Raw genomic sequence first — 22,248 nt, 5'->3', positions numbered from 1 at the left:
ATGGAGTGAGCAGCCGTCGTGGTCTGGTGCGCTGCTCGGGTCTGAGTTACAGGGAGAAGCTGATAAATAATACACACATTTCACTGTTTCGATATTTTCCCCTAAAAAGCAAAAGGCCGTCTTCGATGATATTGTTCATTAAAAAGAGAAAATCATACATACATACATACATACATACATACGCAAAGCCAAAACGCTCAGGCAACCAGCGCACACAGGGCAGCACCTACACCGGAGCCGTCCTTGGCAATCTTCAAGTGGACCTTCCTCTCACCCTCCGCGCCCAGGGGCGACAGGGCCAGAGCGTGTCTCAGCATGGAGCGGAAGCCCGGGTAGTACTCGACGACGGAGCCGTCACACCCGATCTCCACCTCACCGTGGTACCTCTTGTTCAAAGCGTTGGTCTTGATCAAGATAGCAGCCAGCGGAACCGCAGCCAGGTACGCGGAACGCCTAGAGATGGCGCGCACCAGCTTCTGGATCTGCACGCGCTCCGTGGGCGTGGTGGGCAGTCTAAGGCTCTGCAGCAACGACAACTCCGTCTCACGCAACCCCGTGGAATCGTCGATCTCGATGTGCGATAGCACCTCGCTCGACAGCTGGAACGGCGTCGTCAGATGACGGGGCAGCTGCTCCTTGGAGCGGTACTGCTGCAGCAGCAGACCCTGCGAATGCAGGTCCACAAGAATGTTCCGCAGCACCTCGCCCAGAAACATACCGGACACACGCTTCTCGAACAGATGGAAGCCCGGGTTCGTGGACAGTTTCTGGTCGATCACGATGTCGTACTTGGTCGTGGGCAAGTGTTTCAACTCGTTGTCAAACGACCCCCACTCCACGTTAATGATCATGTGTGTCTTACCCTCATGAGCCAGCTTTTCGCGCAGCTCCTTGGGCAGCTTGGTGATTTTTTCGATCTCTTCCATATAGCAGCCGTTGGTACCGGTCCCGAAAATACACCCGATGACCGGCTCCGAGATTTCTCCGGAAGTCATCGAGTCCGTGTTATCGGAAGTGTAACAATGCGAGAGGTACGTACCGACGGTATCATTGGTCAGCGCCACAACCTTTATCATGGGCATACCCTGAGCGCGCAATTGTTCCTGGTACAGTTGTACCACATCCTTCCCCACGGTGTCCGCGATACGGAACCCCTTGGTCCACCGGATCAGCGTCCCGGAGTTTAACGACGTCTGGTCCACAGGGTAAGAGAACGTGAAGCCGAGCTTCATGGGCTTGGCGTCCTTGCCGCGGGCCAGCTCGTCCGGGTGGTACTTCTTCATGAATGCCAGCGTACGGCGGGCCAAGAACCCGAACAGGTCGTCGGACGTGACGCTCTCGTCGTCCAGAAGATCATCCGGAATCTTGGACTTCATCTGTTCCATGCCAAACGTGTGGTCTCCGTGAAGGTCCACGGAACAGATACGGAAGTTGGTGCCGCCCAGGTCGGCGGCTAGTAGAACGCCGCGCTCGGTTCCGTTAGGGGAGCCGGTGACGAAGGCCGGGATCATGGGCAGGCCCTTGTCCGAGGCCAGTGCGTGCGCTTCTTTGGGCGGGGTTAGGCCTTTTTCCATCTGCTCGATGAAGTAGGCGGTTAGCTCGTCCAGTTTTTCGGGGGTGACTTCGAACTCGTCGCAGATCTTGTCCACGGCCTGGATGACCGCTCTCTCGGTGGCTTTGTGTAGGTCGTCAAAAGACATGTTGTGGTGAGTTGTGTTGTGTTGTGGTGTTGTTACTTCTACGTCCTGTGTAGCGAGTGGCCCTGGGGGGTCGTGACCGGCGGGTATTTATATGGGCGCGCATTTTCGCTGGGCGCCAGCGCAGGGTGGTGTGACTTGCTGGCCTGGTGGCCCCTCCCCCCCCCTGAAGGGGGGGGGGGCCCACCGGCACACCACCCGGTGAATGAAAAATGCGGGGTGTGTGCGCCGCGCCTGAAATCAGGAGGGACAAACTTTTAGGGACACGTGGCACGATTCTTTTCTCGTCACGTGCTCATCCCTTACCCAGTCGGGCGGCGCCTCTTTTTCCCTTCTCTCTCTCTTTCTCTAATATCCAGTTTCCAATTTGCCACCGTGTAGGTTTCTGTTGTGCTGTTGCAACACAACATATCCTATCTCACCGTTGTATTACACACACACACACACACATATATATATATATATTTGTATTTGTATTTGAAATTTGTATAGTTTTTTCTCTCTCGTGCAAGGTCGTCCCCACTCAAGTCACCAAGCTAAAAGTTCAAGAACATAATGAAGTTTTCCGCTGGCGCCATCCTGTCATGGTCCTCCCTGCTGCTCGCCACCTCCGTCTCTGCCCAACAAGAGGCCGTGGCCCCTGAAGACTCCGCCGTGGTCAAGCTGTCCACCGACTCCTTCAATGAGTACATCCAGTCGCACGACCTCGTGCTCGCAGAGTTCTTTGCCCCATGGTGTGGCCACTGTAAGAACATGGCCCCAGAGTACGTCCAAGCCGCCGAGGCGCTGGTCGGGAAAAATATCACCCTGGCGCAGATCGACTGTACCGAGAACCAGGACCTGTGCATGGAACACGACATCCCGGGCTTCCCCAGCTTGAAGATCTTCAAGAACAACGACGTTAACTCGTCCGTTGACTACGAGGGCCCTAGAACCGCCCAGGCCATCGTCCAGTTCATGCTCAAGCAGAGCCAGCCGGCCGTCACCGTCGTGGCCGACCTGCCCGCATTCCTCGCCAACGAGACTTTCCTCGCCCCAATCATCGTCCAGTCCGGTAAGATCGACGCCGACTTCAACGCCACCTTCTACACCATCGCCAACAAGCACTTCAACGACTACAACTTTGTCTCCACCGAAGGCGCCAAAGATGACGCTTTCAAGCTCGCCATCTACTTGCCCTCCGCCTTGGAAGAACCCGTGGTGTACAGCGGCAAGAAAGCCGACATTGTCGACGCCGAAGTCTTCGAAAAATGGTTGCAAGTGGAAGCGTTGCCCTACTTTGGTGAGATCGACGGCTCCGTGTTCAGCCAGTACGTTGAAAGCGGCTTGCCCCTAGCTTACTTGTTTTACAACGACGCCGAAGAACTCGAACAGTACACTCCCGTTTTCACCGAGCTTGCCAAGAAAAACAGAGGCCTTTTGAACTTTGTCAGCATCGACGCCAAGAAGTTCGGCAGACACGCCGGTAACTTGAACATGAAGGAACAATTCCCTCTGTTCGCTATCCACGACATGGCCCAGGACTTCAAGTACGGTTTGCCTCAACTCTCCGAAGAGGCATTCGACGAACTAACCGACAAGATCGAACTGGAAACCAAATCCATCGAGGCCTTGGTCAAGAACTTCTTGAGCGGTGACGCCACTCCCATCGTCAAGTCCCAAGATGTCTTCGAAACCCAGGAATCCTCCGTCTTCCAATTGGTCGGCAAGAACCACGACGAAATCGTCAACGACCCAAAGAAGGACGTCCTTGTCATGTACTACGCCCCATGGTGCGGTCACTGTAAGAGATTGGCCCCAACCTACCTAGAATTGGCCGACACCTACGCCAACGCCACCTCCGATGTCTTGATCGCTAAGATCGACCACACCGAAAACGACGTCGCCGGCGTCACCATCGAAGGTTACCCAACCATCGTCTTGTACCCAGCGGGCAAGAAGTCCGAATCCGTCCTCTACCAGGGCGCAAGAACTTTGGACTCCTTGTTCGACTTCATCAAGGAAAACGGTCATTCCGAAATCGACGGTAAGGCCTTGTACGAAGAAGCCCAAGAAAAGGCCGCCGCCGATGAATTGGCCGACGAATTGGCCGACGAAGAAGAAGCCATCCATGACGAATTGTAATTTTCCTGTCGAGTTTCCTTTTCGTTCATTAAATAGAGATATAAAGTTTAGTTTAAATCAAAATTAAAATTAAAAATCAAAACTTACTGCAACATCACACTACACGAAGTGGCCCCAAGAACGGGAAAATTGACCACGTAAGAAGCATCATCTTGACAGCAAACTGGCCCCATTTCAACTCCAGAACCCTCGCAAGAAACCTTCCCTCATCAGCCACAACCGAGATGGCTGTATACACGCCCCCCTCAGACACCAACAGCAATCCTGACCACCCTCACTCGCAAGAGGAGCATGACAAAGACGATAATGACATCAAGAAATTTTACATAAGGCCAAGCTTGGGCCTGAAGCTATGGGGGCCCCTGGTGCCCGCACCCGACAACCTGTCGGGCCTATACACGCTAGTCGCCGTCCAGTCCGCAGTGGGTATCTTTGCCCTCTGGAGACTCAAGAGACTCTACAGACTACCGCCACTGCGCCGCACCGCCACTCACACTAAATCGGAATTGGCCTTTGGCGAGCTGCCCAGTGAAATGATCGTCAAGGGCAAGACCACCATCAGAAAGGACATTGCCGATTTCCCCACGCTGAACCGCTTCTCCACCACCCATGGCGACATCGTGCTCGCTCCACCCCCCATCATACCTCGCCAGACCCGCTTCATCACCTTCAGGAAACTCGTGTGGGGGTTGTTTGGCTCGCTGCTGTTGTCCCAATCCCTTCTGGAACTGACCCGCTTGAACTTCCTCAAATACGACCCTTGGTGCGACGAAATGAAATCCGTGCGTGACAAGAAGTTCTTCAACAACATCGTCAAGTACTACCACGAGGGCATAGACCCCACCAAGATAAAGGTCAAGGACGCCATGAACGGCACGCCGCTGTCGACAAACATCCCCGAGGTTAAGCAGAGCGTCGCCCTCGCTAGAGCCCAAGTGGAGGCACAAAACCCCATCATCAGGTGGTTCGGACCCTTGGAATACAAGCCTATGTCCTTCAACGAGTACCTCAATCGCATGGAATTCCACTTGGACATGTTCGAGTTTTTCCAAAACAAAAGAAACATCAGAGAAAACTCTATCGAGCTGATCAACTCGATATCCCAGTCCTCTGCAGGCCTGGAAGACCTTTCCGAGTGTAAGAAGCTACATTTACAGAACGTCGAAAAGAGACTGCATTTCCTGGCATCCTCGAAGGATGCCACCCCCGCGCCAGAGAAAAGGAGAACCAACACCATGCTTTCACGAGGAGTCGTCTTGCCCCACGACACCAACGCTCCGCAAGATATAGACCTAGATACAATAAGATCGCTGTACGATCCGTGGATGACTTTGGCCTTGGAAACTTCTCTAAGCATAAAATTCATACCCACCACTATGCCCTCCCACACCAAGACTCCCACCACAACCGATTCTCCAGGTCCAGGCCCCACACCTAAGGCCATCACYAATGAAAAGACACATTAAGCCTTTCGCTAATTATTATTTTGTGCGTATATTATATTAATCTCTTATAAGCTCTTCGTGGCCCGTGATCTTTCACCGATCGGCCGGAAAATTATGGCCAGGATTTATTGTTATATATACTACATTAGTAACTAACATATATATTCACATCAGCGTTCACACCCCACTACTGCCCCATACACAACAATGAAGATAACGTGTACGGCCCTGGTGTGTGTCTTCATTTCACTTTTTCTAAGGACGAGTTGTGTCCAAGCAGTTTTTTCAGATGATGCATTTGTCACAGATTGGCAATTGGCTAACTTGGGCCCTTGGGAGAAAATCATCCCTGATGCTCGAGACCGCAACCGGATTCTCATTGTGTCCAATCCCACGGAGACTTCTTCTTTGCTTTCTTCTTTCAATGTCTCTTCCGGACAGATTCTTTTCAGAAACGTTTTGCCCTACACCGTTGATGAGATCCAACTAGACGACGATAACCACAACGTTGTGGTTTGCGTGGACTCGTCAAGCCAAAGTTGGCAGAAGTTTGACCTGCACGACTGGTTTTTACTGGACGAAGGCGTAGGTCACGCCCCTGCCTCAACCGCCTTGTCCCAATATTCGTATCCAAACGATCAAGTAGTTATTAAGGGCAACGAACTGCACATCCTCGACAACGAGTCAAGTTTAGCGGAATGGAAACTGGAACTGCCCCACGGGTTTAACAAGGTGGAATATTTCCAGCGTGAAGACCCCTTGGTCTTGGTGCTGAACGTCAACAATACTCAATATTTAGGGTTCTCCGTCAATGGTACGGAATTGGTGCCAGCTTGGCAACGGGATGAATCGCTGACTAACGTGGTAGACTATGCTGTGTTGGATGTTTTCGACTCTAAAGATTTGGAATTGAATAATGATATGATCGCTGAACGTGATTCTTCTTCACTTTGGAACGCTTACTGGCTCAGAGTGACGACTAATTGGAACCGCTTCATGAATCTATTGAAAGAAAACCATTTTTCACCCGGTCGTGTTTTTACAAGGCTCTTAGCGTTGGACACCAAAGATACCACTACATCAGACTTAAAATTTGGGTTTGCAAAAACCTTAATTGTTTTGACCCGTAATGGGATCGTCGGCGGCCTTGATATGGTCAATAAGGGCCAAGTTGTTTGGAAACTTGATTTGCAAATTGATCAAGGTATTAAAATGTTTTGGAAAGACAACAACCATAAGGAGCTTATTGTTTTCTCTCGTGATGGTCACTATTTGACAATAGATCTCGTTAATGGTTTACCGGTGATCAAATCAAAAGCTTCTTTACTAAGCAAAGGGGCTGTTGAATCAGTTATCGAACTAGATGACAACCAATGTGAATACTTGATTAAATTTGATAATGGAAACCACCAATTGTTGAAGTTGGATCCCCTCGTTGACCACACAGACTCCTCAATATTCATCACTGAACATGACTCGAATGGCATATTTGGTCGCATGATAGTGAATGATGAAGTTCAAGACACTTGGCAAAGAACCGTGAAGCCAACGGAAAAAATTGTGGCATTTAATAAAAGAGATGAAACAAACTTAAATTCTCTTGGTCTAACCTTGGGTGATAAATCAGTTCTTTACAAATATCTATACCCAAATTTAGCGGCTTACTTAGTCACTAATAAAGAACATCACACCATCACTTTTAACCTAATTGATACCATAACCGGTGAAGTCTTGATCACTCAAGAACACAAGGATTCCCCAGATTTCAGATTACCAACAGATATTGTGTTCGGTGAATATTGGGTCGTTTATTCCTATTTCAGTTTAGACCCTGTTCCAGAACAGAAATTGGTAGTCGTAGAACTATACGAATCACTAACGCCAGACGAACGTTTCTCCAACACAAGAAGATCTTACGATCCATTAACTGGTCAAACTAACAAGCTTCAACATATCGCTAAACAGTATATTTTCCCCGAAATAATCAAAAGATTGGCAATCTCCAAAACAACAAATGACATTACCACAAAGGCAATTGTTATGGAGTTAGAAAATGGTCAAATCACTTATATACCAAAGCTCGTATTAAATGCAAGAAGTAAACCAGAAGATCAAATGACTAATGAAGATAAAAAGGAATTTATGGCCGCCCCATATGCGCCGATCGTCCCAATTAATGATAACTTCGTCATTACACACTATAGAAATCTAATACTGGGACCCGATTCCAAGTTAATTTCCATTCCAACAAATTTGGAATCTACAAGTATCATCTGCGATCTGGGCCATGATGTTTTCTGTACAAGAGTCACACCATCGGGCCAGTTTGATTTAATGAGTCCTACTTTCGAAAAGGGTAAACTACTCATTACTATATTAATCCTGTTGGTGATTACATATTTTATCCGCCCTTCTGTTTCAAACAAGAAATTGAAATCTCAATGGTTAGTTAGATAGATGTTTCATACACACTTATATATATCAGGCACATGTCCTTCAAGGCTTTCTCTTTTTATTTTCTTTTTTTCTTTTTTTTTTTGGATTATAGAAACGTCGAACTCGTTGTTATACTATCTCGTTTTTTAAAAAACAGAGAGTTGTTCAGTAAAATGAAACTAAAGAATGACTCACTGTAAATGAAAACGGGTGGAAAATACCAGTAAAGATAATATGAAAAAAGTATTCGAACAGTTTCGAAAAAGTGAATCACTATTCCAAATTATCAAGGGGCCTCAGCACCTAGATTCTCCAAAATTATTTGTCCTTGATTCATCATTCAATCCACCACATCTGGCTCACTTCCAGCTACTATCTCAAACCGTTAAGAATTTCAAGTTAAGTGACACCCAATCTCATGTTCTCTTGCTTCTAGCAGTAAACAATGCGGATAAGTTACCTAAACCAGCGTCCTTCCCACACCGTTTAGAAATGATGTGTTTATTTGCTGATTACTTACAGGAGAAACTACCTCACTCTGTGGTATCTGTTGGACTGACTGTCTTTTCGAAATTCATTGACAAAGACAAAATCTTACACGAACAGTTTACCCAAGGTCGCAATACAAATATAGGTTATCTGGTCGGGTTTGATACAATTGCTAGAATCTTTGATGAGAAATATTACCACCCCTTAAAAATTAGCGATGTAATGGAGAATTTCATGTCGAGATGTCAATTGTATTGTTTGGCCAGGGGGGACTGCCATCTAAGTGCGGAATCGCAATTGAAATATGCCAATGATATCCTTGAGGGGAAATTCGAACCAGTCATCCCAAAGGAATGGGGGTCTCGAATTCATGTTATGCAAAATGATTATCCGTCTTTAAGAAACGTTTCCTCATCTGAAATAAGAAACAAATTGAAAAGCGGTCAGGTGGATAACTTAAAGGATGAACTACCACCCTGCATATACGATTACGTGACGAAAAATGTGACAATATTTGATTGAGAAAAAGACTTGAATGATTTTTGTATATAGATAGAGAAAATATTAAAAAACAAAAAAAACTTTTTGTTATACTAGCTGAGTAATCCCTAAAGCAATAACATGGAAAGAAGACACATACCAATAAGAACGAAGTTTAATTGCATGGTTGGAGCCGTTGAGTTCGTGAGTTTTGAGATGAGCCTTCTTTTGGAGTCTTCACTCTCTTGCGTTAAGTCTTTGAAACCCTTTTCGAGGACTGTTCCATCTTGCTTTACATTCAACGTGTTTTCCTTCTTTCCAGAAATACAAGTAAACTTCCCGCCTCTTATAATTGACCTGCCATTCGACGGATTTGTCCATTTATTGCAATCCAACACGTTTGACGAACTCTTGATAAATGCGCTACCTTTCACCAATTTCAGACTATCAAACATGACATCTTTGAAGGAACCTTCAAAGAAAATTGCACCGCCGATTTGTTTCAAATTGGGCAAGAAATTGATTTCCTCAAGGGATTCATTATCAGTAATCATCAAACCACCTTGAATATCCGTGACATTTTCCAAATCTATCTTCATTAGATTTACATTGTTAATGATTCCTAAAGTCCCACCAATTTTTTGCAAATTGTTCAAGTTCAACTCATAGAAATAGTTTTCGATAAATTCTAAAGAACTTTTCACATTAGTCAGTTGGGGCAAATAGACCAAAGATGTGTCTCTAATGGTAATGTTCTCCACCTCTCTTAAGTATGGCATTTCAAGTTCCAATTCTTTAGCATTAGCATGAACACTAAACTGGCCCCTGATAGTCTTAATGTTTGAGTGAATGGTTTCCAAAAATCGGTTATTATTGATGTTGAACGTGTCAATCTCTTGAATCTTATTGAAGTTCTCGATGTTGGCCAATGAAGTGTCCGATATGATAATATCTTCAACAATCTCGATATTCTGAGCGTCCATAGACACATAGTTTAAGATGGGGACCACTTTCCATTCCAACGACCGGCAGAATTTCAGGGTGGGGATCTCAACGGAAACCAACGAAGTCAGGCCTTGTAGTTGGAAAAGACCTTCGATTTTATTCAAGTTGGAAGCTTGCATTCTAATTAGTTCGGGCGAATCTTGAACAATCAGATCACCACCAATGGCTCTCAAACTGCTCAAATCCAAGACGTTAGAGTCATAATTAGTGATGTGTAAAGATCCCAATATGTATTCACATTGGTTTTGGAGCTGGAAAAGTTCCTGGGCAGATTCGATTACGTGTAAATTTTTCTTACACAACTCTGATATGGGTGAGTTCGCATTCAGAGTTTTTACATCTATTTCGAAAAAGGGCTCATTTGCTCGTCTTTGCAAATCCGGCTGATCACTACGGAAGGGTTTGACATTATGTGGGCTCCTGGGTAAATCGATAGCAGCACCCATAGTCTGTGTTGCCAGTAATGACACCAATGCGAACGCTAACAACTGGCCTTTTCTGAAAATACAGTTCATTGTTCCTTAGAGTAGATGGGAGGTTCCTGATACGCTTCACTGTATTCGACTGCGATACGGTAAGAACAGGATAAATTTTTATCTATCGGTCACAAAGAACCATACTATTCTTAATTTATTTATTTTTTTTCGAATTAGTGACGCATTTTCTTCCTAGCATCATAAAGTGAAAAAAAGGGTGTAACAGAATAGATAAGCCATATTGAAAAGAAAGTCCTGATTATAGCACACATATACAGCGTATATACGTTTATAATTATTTAGTATTAGTATTAGTATTAGTATTAGTAACAGGTATTAAGAATTAACTATGTGAAAATAGAGTCAAATATAAAGAACAAAAAAAGCTAGTAGAACGAAAGTCAGAAGCTCCCCAATTGAACAACAGTAGTGGAATTAGAACGAAAAAAAATAACCAAATTAAAGAAAAGGATGGCCTTAGAACAAGAAGGCTACACCGGCAGCAATGGCTGCGCCGAAAACACCAGCTGCCATGGAGTTGGCAACGGCAGCCCCGGTCGAGACGGTCGTGGTCACGTTGGGAGTGGTGTTGTTAGGGGTGGTGTTGTTTGGAATAGTGTTGTTTGGACTGGTAGTCGAGTTGGCAGCTTGTATAGCAGTGACTGTGGCTAGAACAGCGACGATGTTTTTGAATTGCATTGTATTAACGGGAGTATAAGGTTTGGGCGGGAGCTTTACTGTTTTTGGCTGTTATTGACCTAGCACTAACAACAAGAACAAGAGCACAGAAGACAAGACAGAAATATAAGTCCCAAGTGGGAGATGCGCTCCCTTATATAGATGTTTTTTCCTTCTCATCTCATCGCAGATTTACGTTTTTTGGTTACCAGTTTTCCCTTATCTTTTCCCTAAAGGGATATATTACGTTTCCCCTTAGGGAAAATGGCTTCGTCCCACTTTCTCCTTTAGGAGGGAGACGAGGCAAATCCCAAGGCAAGAAGAATCACACCTGTGGATAAGATCATTGTCGTCATGGCTTACTAGGCCAAGAGTTGGTGCAGGACGATCCCTTCTTATCCCCTTTGTCTTGCTTTGCGTGGGGAAGCTCGCAAGAGTACTGCTACGATGAGGCGCAGGGGAAGACTAGGGGAAGCCTTTTTGTCTCACTGGCTTCACTTGACAGATTGACAGATATGTTGGACAGCAAGATGCCATGCCGTGAACGTTATTTGGCTTTCCCTGTAGCTGGTTGTGCGTTTCACGTGCAGAGCTAAAAATACCCGAACGCATTTTTTCTCCTTTAAACGACTTCCGTCTAAATATTTTTGCAGCCAAAATTAATCACCTGTGGTAAGCATCTTTCTTATAAAGAAGCTCAAGAAAAACCAGGCTATTCGCAGAACAGGATAACCAGCTCTGTAACCACATCAATATGCTCAATAAATACATCGTAATTGCGTCATCCGTCCTTGCGACTTTGCTCTCTACAGCATCCGCAGTCGATTTGGATGCCCTGCTTCTGCTACCGGGGGTCGAGTCACATGACGGCAGTAATACTGTGTTTTCTAATAGCGATTTCTATCAGACGTCTTTTGTCGAGTCCATTGCTCCTGCTATCGTCAACAGCTCCGTGATCTTCCACGATATGTCTCGTGGTGTAGTCATTGGCAACGTCAAGAGCAGAGTAAGTGTCTCCAACGAAGATACTTATTACGACTGGGTTCAGTACCAGATGGTGAGAAGTGGTGATTGGGGAACAGAATGGTCTCCTGTCTCTGACTGTATCTGGAGGGACGAGAAGGACAAAAGCGACGACACGCCAAATATGTTTCCCATCTCAGTGCCGTTTAGCTGGACGTCCGAGTATTCTATTGTCGACTACGACAAGGATGCTAACGATGACGGCCTAGACATGGGGCTCATCAAATCGTTGTTGAACAAGAAGAATTGGCACCAAATGAACGAAACCGTCTCCGAATCGAGTATTATGGTGGCACCGATGATAAAGCCATACAACGTGGTCCAACTGTGGTACCGGAAGCACATGATTTGGGCGGACGTTCAAAAGCAAACTTGTAGCGGGAGTCACGATTCACTAAGCGTAGCATGTAGTGCGTGGTCCAAGTATTATCGTGTGGACGCCCCTGCGTCCGATGAACCTATCGCATCTTATATGACGAAAATGTTGGAAGATGAGGTTCAGTGTCCAAACGTGGAAAATAGGACCACCTCAGAGCGTCTCCACCTGGATATGGAAGTGCCAGAGTCGAAATCTTTCTGGACTTCATTAAAGGATAAACTCTTCTCTAAAAAATGAGGCGAGTCTCAATCCTCTTATCTATAAAAGAAGAGCAGAACTTTACGTACATCTATAGAAAAAGTAAATCAAAGAAGCTAGAAGTCTCTACGTGCACACAATCGCTTGAGTTTGAAGGGACCACCAGCAAACGTATCGCTCTTGCTTACTCCATACCAGTCCTGATTTTTAGCAACTGTCACTCTAACTGAACATTCTGAAATCTAAATAACTGTATAAACCCCCTTTAGTAGTCTTTTAGGTTCACTTTGAGCACTTTTTATCAACCTCTGTTTTTTTTGTTACATGTTTTGTTACTGTTTGTTTGTTTTAAATTTGGGTTAGTTGTGCGTAAGAATAAATTAAGATAGTAGAAGTAAAAAATAGAGAGAAAGTAAAATAAACAAAAGAAAAGACGATACTAAAAAGACCTTTAAAGATTAACTGAGCTTTTTGAAAGGTGTCCTCCCAATGGGACTTGCATTTAAACTCTCGAGGTTATCATAAGTTCATGAAGAATCAAAAGAGTCCATCCCGAAGATGATTCTTTCTAACAAAATTACAAAGATGACTACAAAGCTAAGCGATAATACTACTGGCTTGCACACCGAGCCAAGCACTGTCTGGCGTACCTGGAAATTATATTGCGTGGGTTTCTTTGCAAATTTTCCGGTACTTCAATTTATCCTCTATACATCAAGTCAAAAACCAACGTCTTTATCCTGCTGCTTCTTTACCAAGAGAACTTGCATCTTGGGCAACCCTGTAGCCGTTCCAGGGGAAGCAAGAACTGTCAGGCCCCTCGTCATTATGTGGCATCTGCAATAGCTGGTTGTCCGTAACCACTCAGAAACAAGTACCTTCGGATACAATGCATCGGATACAAGCGTCGAGTTTTTGGATGGCTCCATGGCTCCCTATGCCATAGGCTTATGCTGTCTGTCCTATTTTGGAAGGTTCTAGAAGATTTTCTTAGTTTTCTTGATTTTTGATTTTTCAATTTTTTTTTTCATGACGCACAGGAAAAGAATACAATACAAGGTCAAAATGGAGAAAGTAACTATACCACACAATATTGAATCTCGAAAAGTACGTGTTCGTTTTTGCTAGCCAGTYAAACAGATTATATCCATCCAGAAGAAACAAACAAAAATGAGTATCCCTGCTGACATTGCATCTTTGATTAGTGACAAGTACAAGAGTGCCCTCGACAATGGTAGCTTAAAGTTCGTCAAGACTGAAAGTAAAAAATTAAAGGATCCAAATACTGGTATGCCATACTTGATTAGCCACATGCCAAGTTTGTTAGAAAAGCCAGAACGCGGCCAAACTCCAGAAGGCGAAGATCCGTTGGGCCAAGCTGAGGCGGAATTGACAGTTATTCCAGAATTTGGTGGTGCCGATAACAAAGCGTACAAATTACTATTAAACAAATTCCCCGTAATCCCTGAACATTCTTTATTGGTGACAAACGAATTCCATCACCAAACCGATGCTTTGTCCCCAACTGACTTATTGACTGCTTATAAATTGCTATGTTCTTTGGACGATGAAGATTCCAACAAGAGACACATGGTCTTTTACAATTCCGGCCCAGCCAGTGGTTCTTCTTTGGACCACAAGCATTTGCAGATTCTGGAAATGCCTAAAAAATTCGTTACTTTCCAAGATAAACTATCTAGTGGTAAAGAACATTTTTTGCCAACTTTCAACGCCGAACCATTGCAAGATGCGAAAGTTTCGTTTGCTCATTTCGTCTTGCCTATGCCAGAATCTGAAGAAGCGGTCGATGAAGACTTATTGGCCATGTGTTACATCTCCATATTACAAAGAGCTTTGACCTTTTTCCAGGATTGGACGAACGATAAACCAGATCTAAAGAAATCTTACAATCTTATGTTAACTAAAGAATGGATTTGTATCGTTCCACGTTCAAAGGCCTTTTCCGACCAAATGAAAATAGGTTTCAACTCCACCGGTTACTGCGGTATGATCCTAACCAAAGACGATGAAGTTTTCTCCAAGATTACTGAGAAGCCTGAATTAATTAACGATATCTTATTAGAATGTGGTTTCAAAAACACTTCTGGTCAAAAACCAAACGAATACAACTACTAAGTCTCGTTTGCAAGTACACGTATACACATAAATATGTATATGTATAACTGATAGAAAAAACTTCTATATGTACACGTCTATTCACTTTTTATTTTTAATGACTTTGAAAATTTTTGTTTACTATTCTACATTTTTTTATACTATAAAACTACATGCAATTAATGCCATTAAGGCTACAAATTACCTTATTATTACTTATTATTACTATTGTTACTATTTCCTTGAAAAAATATGTCTGAAAAGCCCTAATTTGGATTTTCTTTTTTTTCTAACTTCATTATCTTGTCCTTTCTTTTCCAATGCACTGTCACTAATGCATCGACTTTCATTACTTGTTGCTACGCTATTGCCCGCTCCGATCGTTTTTGGCGTGTTATTGGCATCATATTTATCATCTTGAGATAAATTGAAGGCCAAATCTCCAGTCTCATTGGAAGCTTTTCTCGGTGAGGTTACTAATGAAGACAAATCAACCATATCGCCTGGTTCACCCAAAAGAATGTCTTTACTAAGCTGTGAATGTATCCTTACTTGTCCTTCAAATTTAGCGTATTCGTTGCTCTCATCACCTGCAAATGCGTGCATTCCTTCCTTGCCATCAGGCGTGCAGGATTTAACTGATGAGTGTTGCAATGGTACATAACTATCTTTCGAAATATTTTCTCCGGCACATCCTTCATCATTGGCGCCGGTGACCGAAAACGGTAGAGATTGACCATTATTGTTATCGTTTTTCATCATGTCATCATAAGGCATGTCATAAATTTTACTCTTGTAGTTGAATGTCGAGTTTATCGTGTTACTATTTCGCCTACCTTTCATATTATCAATTAAGTTGCGGTGTTGTATATGGGAAATAGGGCTCCCTGATCTTCTTCTTCTTGCCTCTCCGCTAAAATCCTGCCTTTTCTCAGTATCCCATCCACGGTTGAGTTGTGAACTCCCACTCTTTTTTGGGTAATTATTTTTCACATTTTCAGTCGTGTCTTTTAGGTTAGTGGTATAATTTTCGTTGTTCAAAGTGATATCTATATTATTATCATAAAAAGATATTGGTGTTGCTGGTGTAAACGCCAGTTTTGAAGGAGTGTAGGCCAAAGAGGAAGGTGTCATTGTCTGATTCATAGTTGTTGAAATGGCTGACTTCTGTTCTTTTGGGGATTGTGTGTCAGAACTCGCAGTTAAAGGTAGTTGTTTTGTATAGTGATAATACCTTTGCTTTTGGCCTTTAATTTTCAATGAATTGAATTTGTTGAAATTGTGGGCATTAAAGTTTTGCATGCTATGATTACAATGCGTTGGGGATCCATTTAGGGCTGAATCATCTATTTCAATAGCCTGTTCAGATGTACAAAAGGAAGGCCGCAGTGGGGATAGTAATTCCGTCGGTAGTTCTTGATTGGGTGTGTCATTTTTGGATTCCGAATCAATCGGGTAGTCTTCTTCTTCTTTTATCATGGAATTAGAGCTAGCTACACAGTTACCTTCACCAATCATAACCTGCAAGTCAGGAGGAGCGGATTCGGATCTTCTGTGAGATTTGAATGACCTGGGTCTTGTCTTCAACGCATCATCGAGATTAATAATGGCGTCAGGGACGCCTTCAACTGGTGATGAGAAACTTGGTTCTTCACTTATAAAAAACCGAGGACTCGGAGTCTGCAAATTGTCTCCTGGTGATAGCGGATAAAACCTTGGTTCAGGTAAATCTAGCGTTCCAGCATCTTCATTGGTTTTGAAGGGAAATCTGTTGTAGCGTGTTGGTGACAACATACTCGATGTGGCAGTAGGGGCGGTTGCAGGGCAGTTCTCAGGTGATTGTGGAAGTGGGAAATTCGCAATTGTGGCAGACTGGTTCAAAAAATCAAAATCCCCTGATATGGCCAATGACCTGCGATGGCGATGACCTCTTTTTGATGGCGTAGACAAATTATCCATAGGATTAGGTTCTGATAATTGCACATGTTGCGTATTGGGCATTTTTTTATTTAAGGAAGGAGCTAATTAGTTGTTAGTGGTTTTATAATGCTAAACTAGAATAGAATAAAATGAGTGTAGATAGTTGGAGCAATTCTTTAGCCAGATGGATGCAGGTAGGTTGTGGCAACCTTTATGAGTTAAGAGTACGTTTTCGGTGCAAAACACGAAAAGAGCTCCCAATCTTTCAACAGTCTACTGCAGTATATCAATACGATGCAGAGGAGGATAACTGGAAACTTTGTCACACACGGGTATCAATGAAACACAATAACTGCAAAACTTTGTCTTCTTAGGTCTTGTTAATAATTGCTTGAAGGATTACACAAGAAATATGTGTGCATTTTTTTCTGAAAAATTCCCTTCCTTGAAGATCCCCCTGGTAAAAAAAAGCATTGAATAAGAAAACGCTAATCTTAATCAGATTGGATGAGGAATATAGATGAGAAGTGGATTTTTGAAACTGAATAATGGTAACAAGACATAGAGTAGCCGTGCTGTATGATGCTCCTGAAGCTATTGGAAGCCACATGAGTCAGAATGACACTCATCTAACTGTTCGAGGTGGTCCTGGTGTGGTCTTACAACAGAGGTGGCTATTGGAAAGGGTAGAAAGCTTAGACAAATCTACCAAGAGGATCACTTGGAGGCCCAGAGAGGACTTAGACAGAGATCTAAGTGTTATCGAGAATGAATTGAGCGCCGGGTTTTCGGTTTACTCGAATTCAACTGACATTCCAGGAAGATTCATTAGCACCCCAATGTACAATTCATTCCACAGTGAGAACTTCGATATAGAGCAACATTTGCTTCTTGAAGTGGATCTGGATTTGCCATGGAATCCGGAATATTTCACCTATGATATAACAGTGGAACCTGCTCAAATTCAAATTGTTGAATATCGACCCTTGAAACAGGGTGAAGAATTTACAGTTGGCAGAGTAAAGGACGAGAAACTTGAGGCAGGTGTGTTCTTCGTGGATGCTAGTGATGAAGTTGACGTTGATATCGGCGGAATACGGTGTAATTGGGGGATGGATGATGGCAAGCTAGAACGATGCCAAAAGACCTCTCTATTATACAAACAAGGCCATATTGCCTTCAACCGCTCATCCCAAACGGCACCGTTATACCTAGAACAACCCATTGGGTTGCATCCAAAGGTCTTGATTGATCTCACAGAATTTGACGAACGCCCACAATGTATGTATTTAATGCACTTGCAACTACCGTTGGAATTGTTTGTCGATAAATTTCAAGTTTCACCCTTACTACTCTTTGGTGAACACGATTTAGAATTACCACAATACTCTCTTCAAGACAAAGCATGGGGATCCGAGAGCATATTTGAATTAAAAGCAGGCACTGTAAATGAAATAACCTTGCATTCTAGGTATATCAAACCGTCCAATAACAGTGCGGGCAAATTTGAAGTTTCATTCAGTCCAGAGATTATACTAGCTTGCGATACAGGTGACGAAAAAGTAGCCCGCAACCCATTCTATAAGAAGGGTTTAGGATATGAGTCTCTCTTCACGGACGACACTTCGTTCCGTCATTTGAACACAACTACGCTTTCTGTGCCGATCCCAAGACCTGATATGAATGATTATTCCAAGATAAAATACGGCACTTTGTTGTGCCTACTCATCTCTATCGTGTACCTTCTCTCTAAGATATTTGGTAACAATAAAAAAAAGGTGCCAGTTAAACAGGAATAGAATGATCTTATTGTGCACTGGTTTTCTTCGTACGAGAAAGGTAGGTCATCCTAAAAGTTTTTTGTAATGATTTTTGGTTAGATCTATGTATATATATGATTATATATATTATTCTTTTTTCCCTTTTAATATTATACAGGAGTAGTAATGAAATTATGCTCTTTCGCTGCTATTATTTCTTATGATGCTTCTTTGCAATACGTCTTAAAGCTCTTTGTTCATTCTTCATGACACCATCAACCATCTTATACTTACCTTTAATACCCTTTGGTCTACCTGCCAAACCTTTGTTCTTACCTGAGGCAACAACTAAAGTAACCTTTGGCTTAGCCTGTGGTTTCTTGGTAACCTTACGCATTAATCTAGAAATTTCATCTGCCTTATCCTTTTCTGTTTTGTCAGAGTCATCATTGATTAAACCTGCCTTCTTTTTAATCTTTTCTAAACGAGCCACAGAACGCATCCGTTTTCTTGCCTTAGCTTCAGCGACTTTCTTGATAGGACGTGCATTCATTGCTTTTATCTTTTCTTTGATTGCCATAGCAGCTTCTTTAGTAATTGGTTTATTTATCTTGGAATGTTCCTTTTCATCTTCTAAGAACCATTCTGGTAAGTGTTCGGTATCACGGAAAGTATATCTATTGAAACCTTCATCAACAAGATCATGCCTGTTCTTTTGGCCCAATGCCAACTGGTGTGCCAAAGTCATGGCTTCAACAGTGGCAATATCAATATCTTTAGAATGCTTTTCTTTCTTCGTTTGATTCCTTTCTTCTTCAGAATCATAGTCGGAATCAAAGTCTTCCGATACATTATCATTAGCCACAATCTCGAAATCGGAATCGTCACTTGAACTCTCGTCCGAGGAGTCTGCTTCTTCTTCTGGTTCTTGCTGCTGTATTTCTTGATGCTTCCTCTTCTTACTTAATTTAGAAATATCACCGACGGACTCCGAACTCATCATACCATCGTTGATGATATTTACTGGTAGATCAGCTTCGACGTTATTGAAAATTGGATCATTAAAGATCATACGGGCTTTACTACTCAATTTATGATCACCATCTTCTCCTTTTATTTTACTAATCAAGTTGCTGATGGCTTCATCGCCATCAGAATCTCCTTCGATATCTTCGTCGTCATTATCTTCGATATAGTCTTTAGGTTCTTCTTCTTCCTTTCCTGCATTTTTCTCGTTGAAACCGGTCCATTCCTCTTCGTTGTCGCCACCTCGAGCTTGTTTGGCTTTAAATTTAGCGTCTCTCTCTGATCTTCTGGATTTGTAATCACTGTACATGGCATTCAATTCAGTTTCTAAATCGTCTGCATCACCCGCGGAATTCTTATCCTTGATCACAATATTTTCATCAATGTAAATATCGTTATCTTTAGCTAATTCATCGTCTGTGAAAATCATTCTTTTCTTACCCTTCACCAAGTCGTTTAGTATACCAGTTTTTTCTGCAGTTTTCAAATTAAACAAAGACTCTTTACCCAGGCTCGCAGCTTCAATACCAATATCTGTGGGGGTTATCATGTTCATTTGCATTCTTTGTAGTTCCTTTTGCTTCATTTCATTCTTTCTTCTTCTTTCACGCTTAACGTTTAGACGGTGTTTTTCTTGTAAACCTTGCAAATCCTTTTCAATTTGCTCTTCTTCGGTTAACGGTACTACTTCAATATCCGTCTTATCTTCATCCTTCAATTCAACACCCAAGATTTCTCTAGCAATTTTTCTCCATCTCAAAATCATTTTGAAATCTTTCTTACCTAGAACTTTCAAATCCTCAATACATGAATGAAATTCGTCCGTGGTTTGTTTCAGTTTTTTCAAGATCTTCCATTCGTGATCATCCTTGTCAATTGTAAGCTTGTTCATTTCCCCAAGCATAGTTATAGGGTCCTCAGTTTTGACAAAGTCCAAAATTGAGCTTTCATGATACAATAAATGATCACCTTCCTCATAACCTTGTCTTTTTCTAACCTTCTTTTCAGGATTATAAATCTTAGATTCCATGTTCTGTTGTCCATCTGGCAATTCTTCGAAGACTTCCTTTGGATCTAACAACCTTGGATCTAGTCTCTTTGGGGCTTTGAAACCTTTACAAACAACGAAAATTTCTGCAGAAACATTTCTTGATGCTGGTGGTTTTGTAGCTTCCACTTTTTCAAACAGCTGTTGAAAAACCCAAATTAATTTATTATAATCCTTGGATCTAAAGATCTTTGTGACGAACGTACCATTCACGACCAAATTTTCCACAGCCAACTTCAAAGCTTGCAATGTTAGTTGAGACTGAGTGAAAGCATCTTGAACCCAACCCAAACCGACATTAGGAGCACCATCATGTAATACTGTGTCGGCCTTCCAGGTCTTCATATAACCTCTCAATTTCGATCTACAATCTTCGGTGGTAATGTCACTTTGGAAAGTAATAACGTTGGGCATCGACTTCATTGGAACAATATCCACACCAATAATCAATGAGTTAATAGGACATAGCTTGGATGCAACTTGACACCACGAACCAGGAGCAGCACACAGATCGATAACGACCTTTGATTTTTCTAAGAAATGACCATATTTTTCATTAATTTGGATAATCTTAAAGGACGAACGAGCACGGTAACCTTTCTCCTTGGCTAGATAATAGTATCTATCCAAACGACCCTTACTATTCTTCTTCTGTGTCTTACCCATTCTTTCCAATTGCTTCTATCTCCTTGAATTCAAACACTAACGTGAACTAGAACAAGTATTCAAAAGAATCTATCCTCTACTACTTCCTATTAAACACTATTTGCTAATTTTTCAAAATGGGCATCGCAAAAAAATTTTTCATAAAGAAAAAGAAACAAGTGTGGTTACCCGGATTGTGTTCTGTTTGGTACAGCAAGGCCCGGTTTTGACCAAGACATTACAATTATTGGCATTCTGATGGACTAATATATCGATAATAAATACTTTCTAATCAAACGTAGCTGTATACGCGTCGGAAATTTGCTTGCTATTTTTCTTCTCTTTTTTGCGTCCGTTTTTAGGGTCTCATGCTCCAATCATAACGTTAAGCTACAAAGCTTCGTGAAGATTGAGTGGCCCGTTTCTCTTCGTGCGTCAGAAATTTTTTACTGTTACCAAGTTATTTTGGTGCCAGCGCTCTGTTGATATGGTTGACTTGGCTAGGAAACACAAACAATTTCCTCTTGGTTTCTGCACACTCAGGCGCCCTTTTTTTCAGCCGAACGTCCAAGTAGGCTAAATCATTATGATATTTTATGAAATATTTATTTTGGCAGCCAACCCATTTTTTTGGGTAAGTTTTATAATATTTTTAGTAAGTAAAACAACAAAAAAAGAACAAAACCAAGAGCAGCATCAGAAACGTAACCATTTTTGTAAAAAAAAGCACACACTTGCAAACACTTGCATATTTAGTAATGGTAATGTGCAACAAGTGCCGAAGTTTGTGCTTTCAAGTCTACGCACGAAGCCTTTTTTTCTTTATTCGTCCAGCTTCGTGTAAATTTCCTAATACAGTAATTACACGATACACGCTGGCCAAAAAAAAAGTTCAAAACATTTCGTGGTTTTTGTTTATTCGAAAAAGTTTTCCTGTATTCCAACTTCGATCCTAGTGTTTATTTATTTATTTATTTGTTTGTATCTTATAGAACTGTACGTTTATTTAGAACATTTACAATGTCCATACGTATTTTACGATTTCTGTCACTCCAGTTAGTAAACCTGGCGCGAGTTCTTATTTGGCATATAAATCACTCAACCATTGTTTCTATCATACGATTCTCTCGCTGAAGACCCTATAAAGTACACAGTACCGTATAATGGTCAGCAGTCATAGAACCTCGCTGATGAGAATAAACCCATCAAATTGGAGGTTGCGCAACAAAATCAAAAATATATTAAGAGCTTTAAGAAAACAGAGACCTCTCCAAAAACTTCTACATGCGAAAATAAATAGTTGG

At 42.5% G+C, this 22,248-nt stretch overlaps 11 protein-coding genes across 11 annotated transcripts; 7 read left to right on the top strand and 4 right to left on the bottom strand.

Moving 5' to 3' along the window:
• Nucleotides 1-197: 197 nt before the first annotated feature.
• Nucleotides 198-1,700, bottom strand: GLK1 (glucokinase; the record flags this gene model as incomplete). Its single annotated transcript, XM_018363942.1, has 1 exon — nt 198-1,700. The coding sequence occupies one exon, from the start codon at nt 1,698-1,700 to the stop codon at nt 198-200; it is 1,503 nt and encodes a 500-aa protein (XP_018223346.1).
• A 552-nt stretch (nt 1,701-2,252) lies between these two features.
• Nucleotides 2,253-3,821, top strand: PDI1 (protein disulfide isomerase PDI1; the record flags this gene model as incomplete). The annotated part of the gene is made up of 1 exon (XM_018363941.1): nt 2,253-3,821. One exon carries the CDS (start codon nt 2,253-2,255, stop codon nt 3,819-3,821), a length of 1,569 nt encoding a protein of 522 aa, XP_018223345.1.
• Nucleotides 3,822-4,045: 224 nt separating this feature from the next.
• Nucleotides 4,046-5,287, top strand: MGR1 (Mgr1p; the record flags this gene model as incomplete). Its single annotated transcript, XM_018363940.1, has 1 exon — nt 4,046-5,287. One exon carries the CDS (start codon nt 4,046-4,048, stop codon nt 5,285-5,287), a length of 1,242 nt encoding a protein of 413 aa, XP_018223344.1.
• Nucleotides 5,288-5,473: 186 nt separating this feature from the next.
• Nucleotides 5,474-7,723, top strand: EMC1 (Emc1p; the record flags this gene model as incomplete). Its single annotated transcript, XM_018363939.1, has 1 exon — nt 5,474-7,723. The coding sequence occupies one exon, from the start codon at nt 5,474-5,476 to the stop codon at nt 7,721-7,723; it is 2,250 nt and encodes a 749-aa protein (XP_018223343.1).
• Nucleotides 7,724-7,936: 213 nt separating this feature from the next.
• On the top strand, nt 7,937-8,713 carry POF1 (nicotinamide-nucleotide adenylyltransferase; the record flags this gene model as incomplete). The annotated part of the gene is made up of 1 exon (XM_018363938.1): nt 7,937-8,713. The coding sequence occupies one exon, from the start codon at nt 7,937-7,939 to the stop codon at nt 8,711-8,713; it is 777 nt and encodes a 258-aa protein (XP_018223342.1).
• Nucleotides 8,714-8,799: 86 nt separating this feature from the next.
• Nucleotides 8,800-10,191, bottom strand: SPS22 (Sps22p; the record flags this gene model as incomplete). The annotated part of the gene is made up of 1 exon (XM_018363937.1): nt 8,800-10,191. One exon carries the CDS (start codon nt 10,189-10,191, stop codon nt 8,800-8,802), a length of 1,392 nt encoding a protein of 463 aa, XP_018223341.1.
• A 1,393-nt stretch (nt 10,192-11,584) lies between these two features.
• DI49_0710 (uncharacterized protein) lies at nt 11,585-12,469 on the top strand (the record flags this gene model as incomplete). The annotated part of the gene is made up of 1 exon (XM_018363936.1): nt 11,585-12,469. One exon carries the CDS (start codon nt 11,585-11,587, stop codon nt 12,467-12,469), a length of 885 nt encoding a protein of 294 aa, XP_018223340.1.
• A 1,131-nt stretch (nt 12,470-13,600) lies between these two features.
• On the top strand, nt 13,601-14,566 carry APA1 (bifunctional AP-4-A phosphorylase/ADP sulfurylase; the record flags this gene model as incomplete). Its single annotated transcript, XM_018363935.1, has 1 exon — nt 13,601-14,566. One exon carries the CDS (start codon nt 13,601-13,603, stop codon nt 14,564-14,566), a length of 966 nt encoding a protein of 321 aa, XP_018223339.1.
• Nucleotides 14,567-14,779: 213 nt separating this feature from the next.
• LRE1 (Lre1p) lies at nt 14,780-16,546 on the bottom strand (the record flags this gene model as incomplete). Its single annotated transcript, XM_018363934.1, has 1 exon — nt 14,780-16,546. One exon carries the CDS (start codon nt 16,544-16,546, stop codon nt 14,780-14,782), a length of 1,767 nt encoding a protein of 588 aa, XP_018223338.1.
• A 467-nt stretch (nt 16,547-17,013) lies between these two features.
• PBN1 (Pbn1p) lies at nt 17,014-18,264 on the top strand (the record flags this gene model as incomplete). Its single annotated transcript, XM_018363933.1, has 1 exon — nt 17,014-18,264. The coding sequence occupies one exon, from the start codon at nt 17,014-17,016 to the stop codon at nt 18,262-18,264; it is 1,251 nt and encodes a 416-aa protein (XP_018223337.1).
• A 172-nt stretch (nt 18,265-18,436) lies between these two features.
• SPB1 (27S pre-rRNA (guanosine2922-2'-O)-methyltransferase) lies at nt 18,437-20,965 on the bottom strand (the record flags this gene model as incomplete). Its single annotated transcript, XM_018363932.1, has 1 exon — nt 18,437-20,965. The coding sequence occupies one exon, from the start codon at nt 20,963-20,965 to the stop codon at nt 18,437-18,439; it is 2,529 nt and encodes an 842-aa protein (XP_018223336.1).
• Nucleotides 20,966-22,248: the final 1,283 nt, after the last annotated feature.

Source organism: Saccharomyces eubayanus, chromosome III (assembly GCF_001298625.1).
Source record: "Saccharomyces eubayanus strain FM1318 chromosome III, whole genome shotgun sequence".
Taxonomy (NCBI): domain Eukaryota; kingdom Fungi; phylum Ascomycota; class Saccharomycetes; order Saccharomycetales; family Saccharomycetaceae; genus Saccharomyces; species Saccharomyces eubayanus.
The sequence above is the reverse complement of the archived record's forward strand: the minus strand, read 5'-3'. Positions and strand labels throughout refer to the sequence as shown.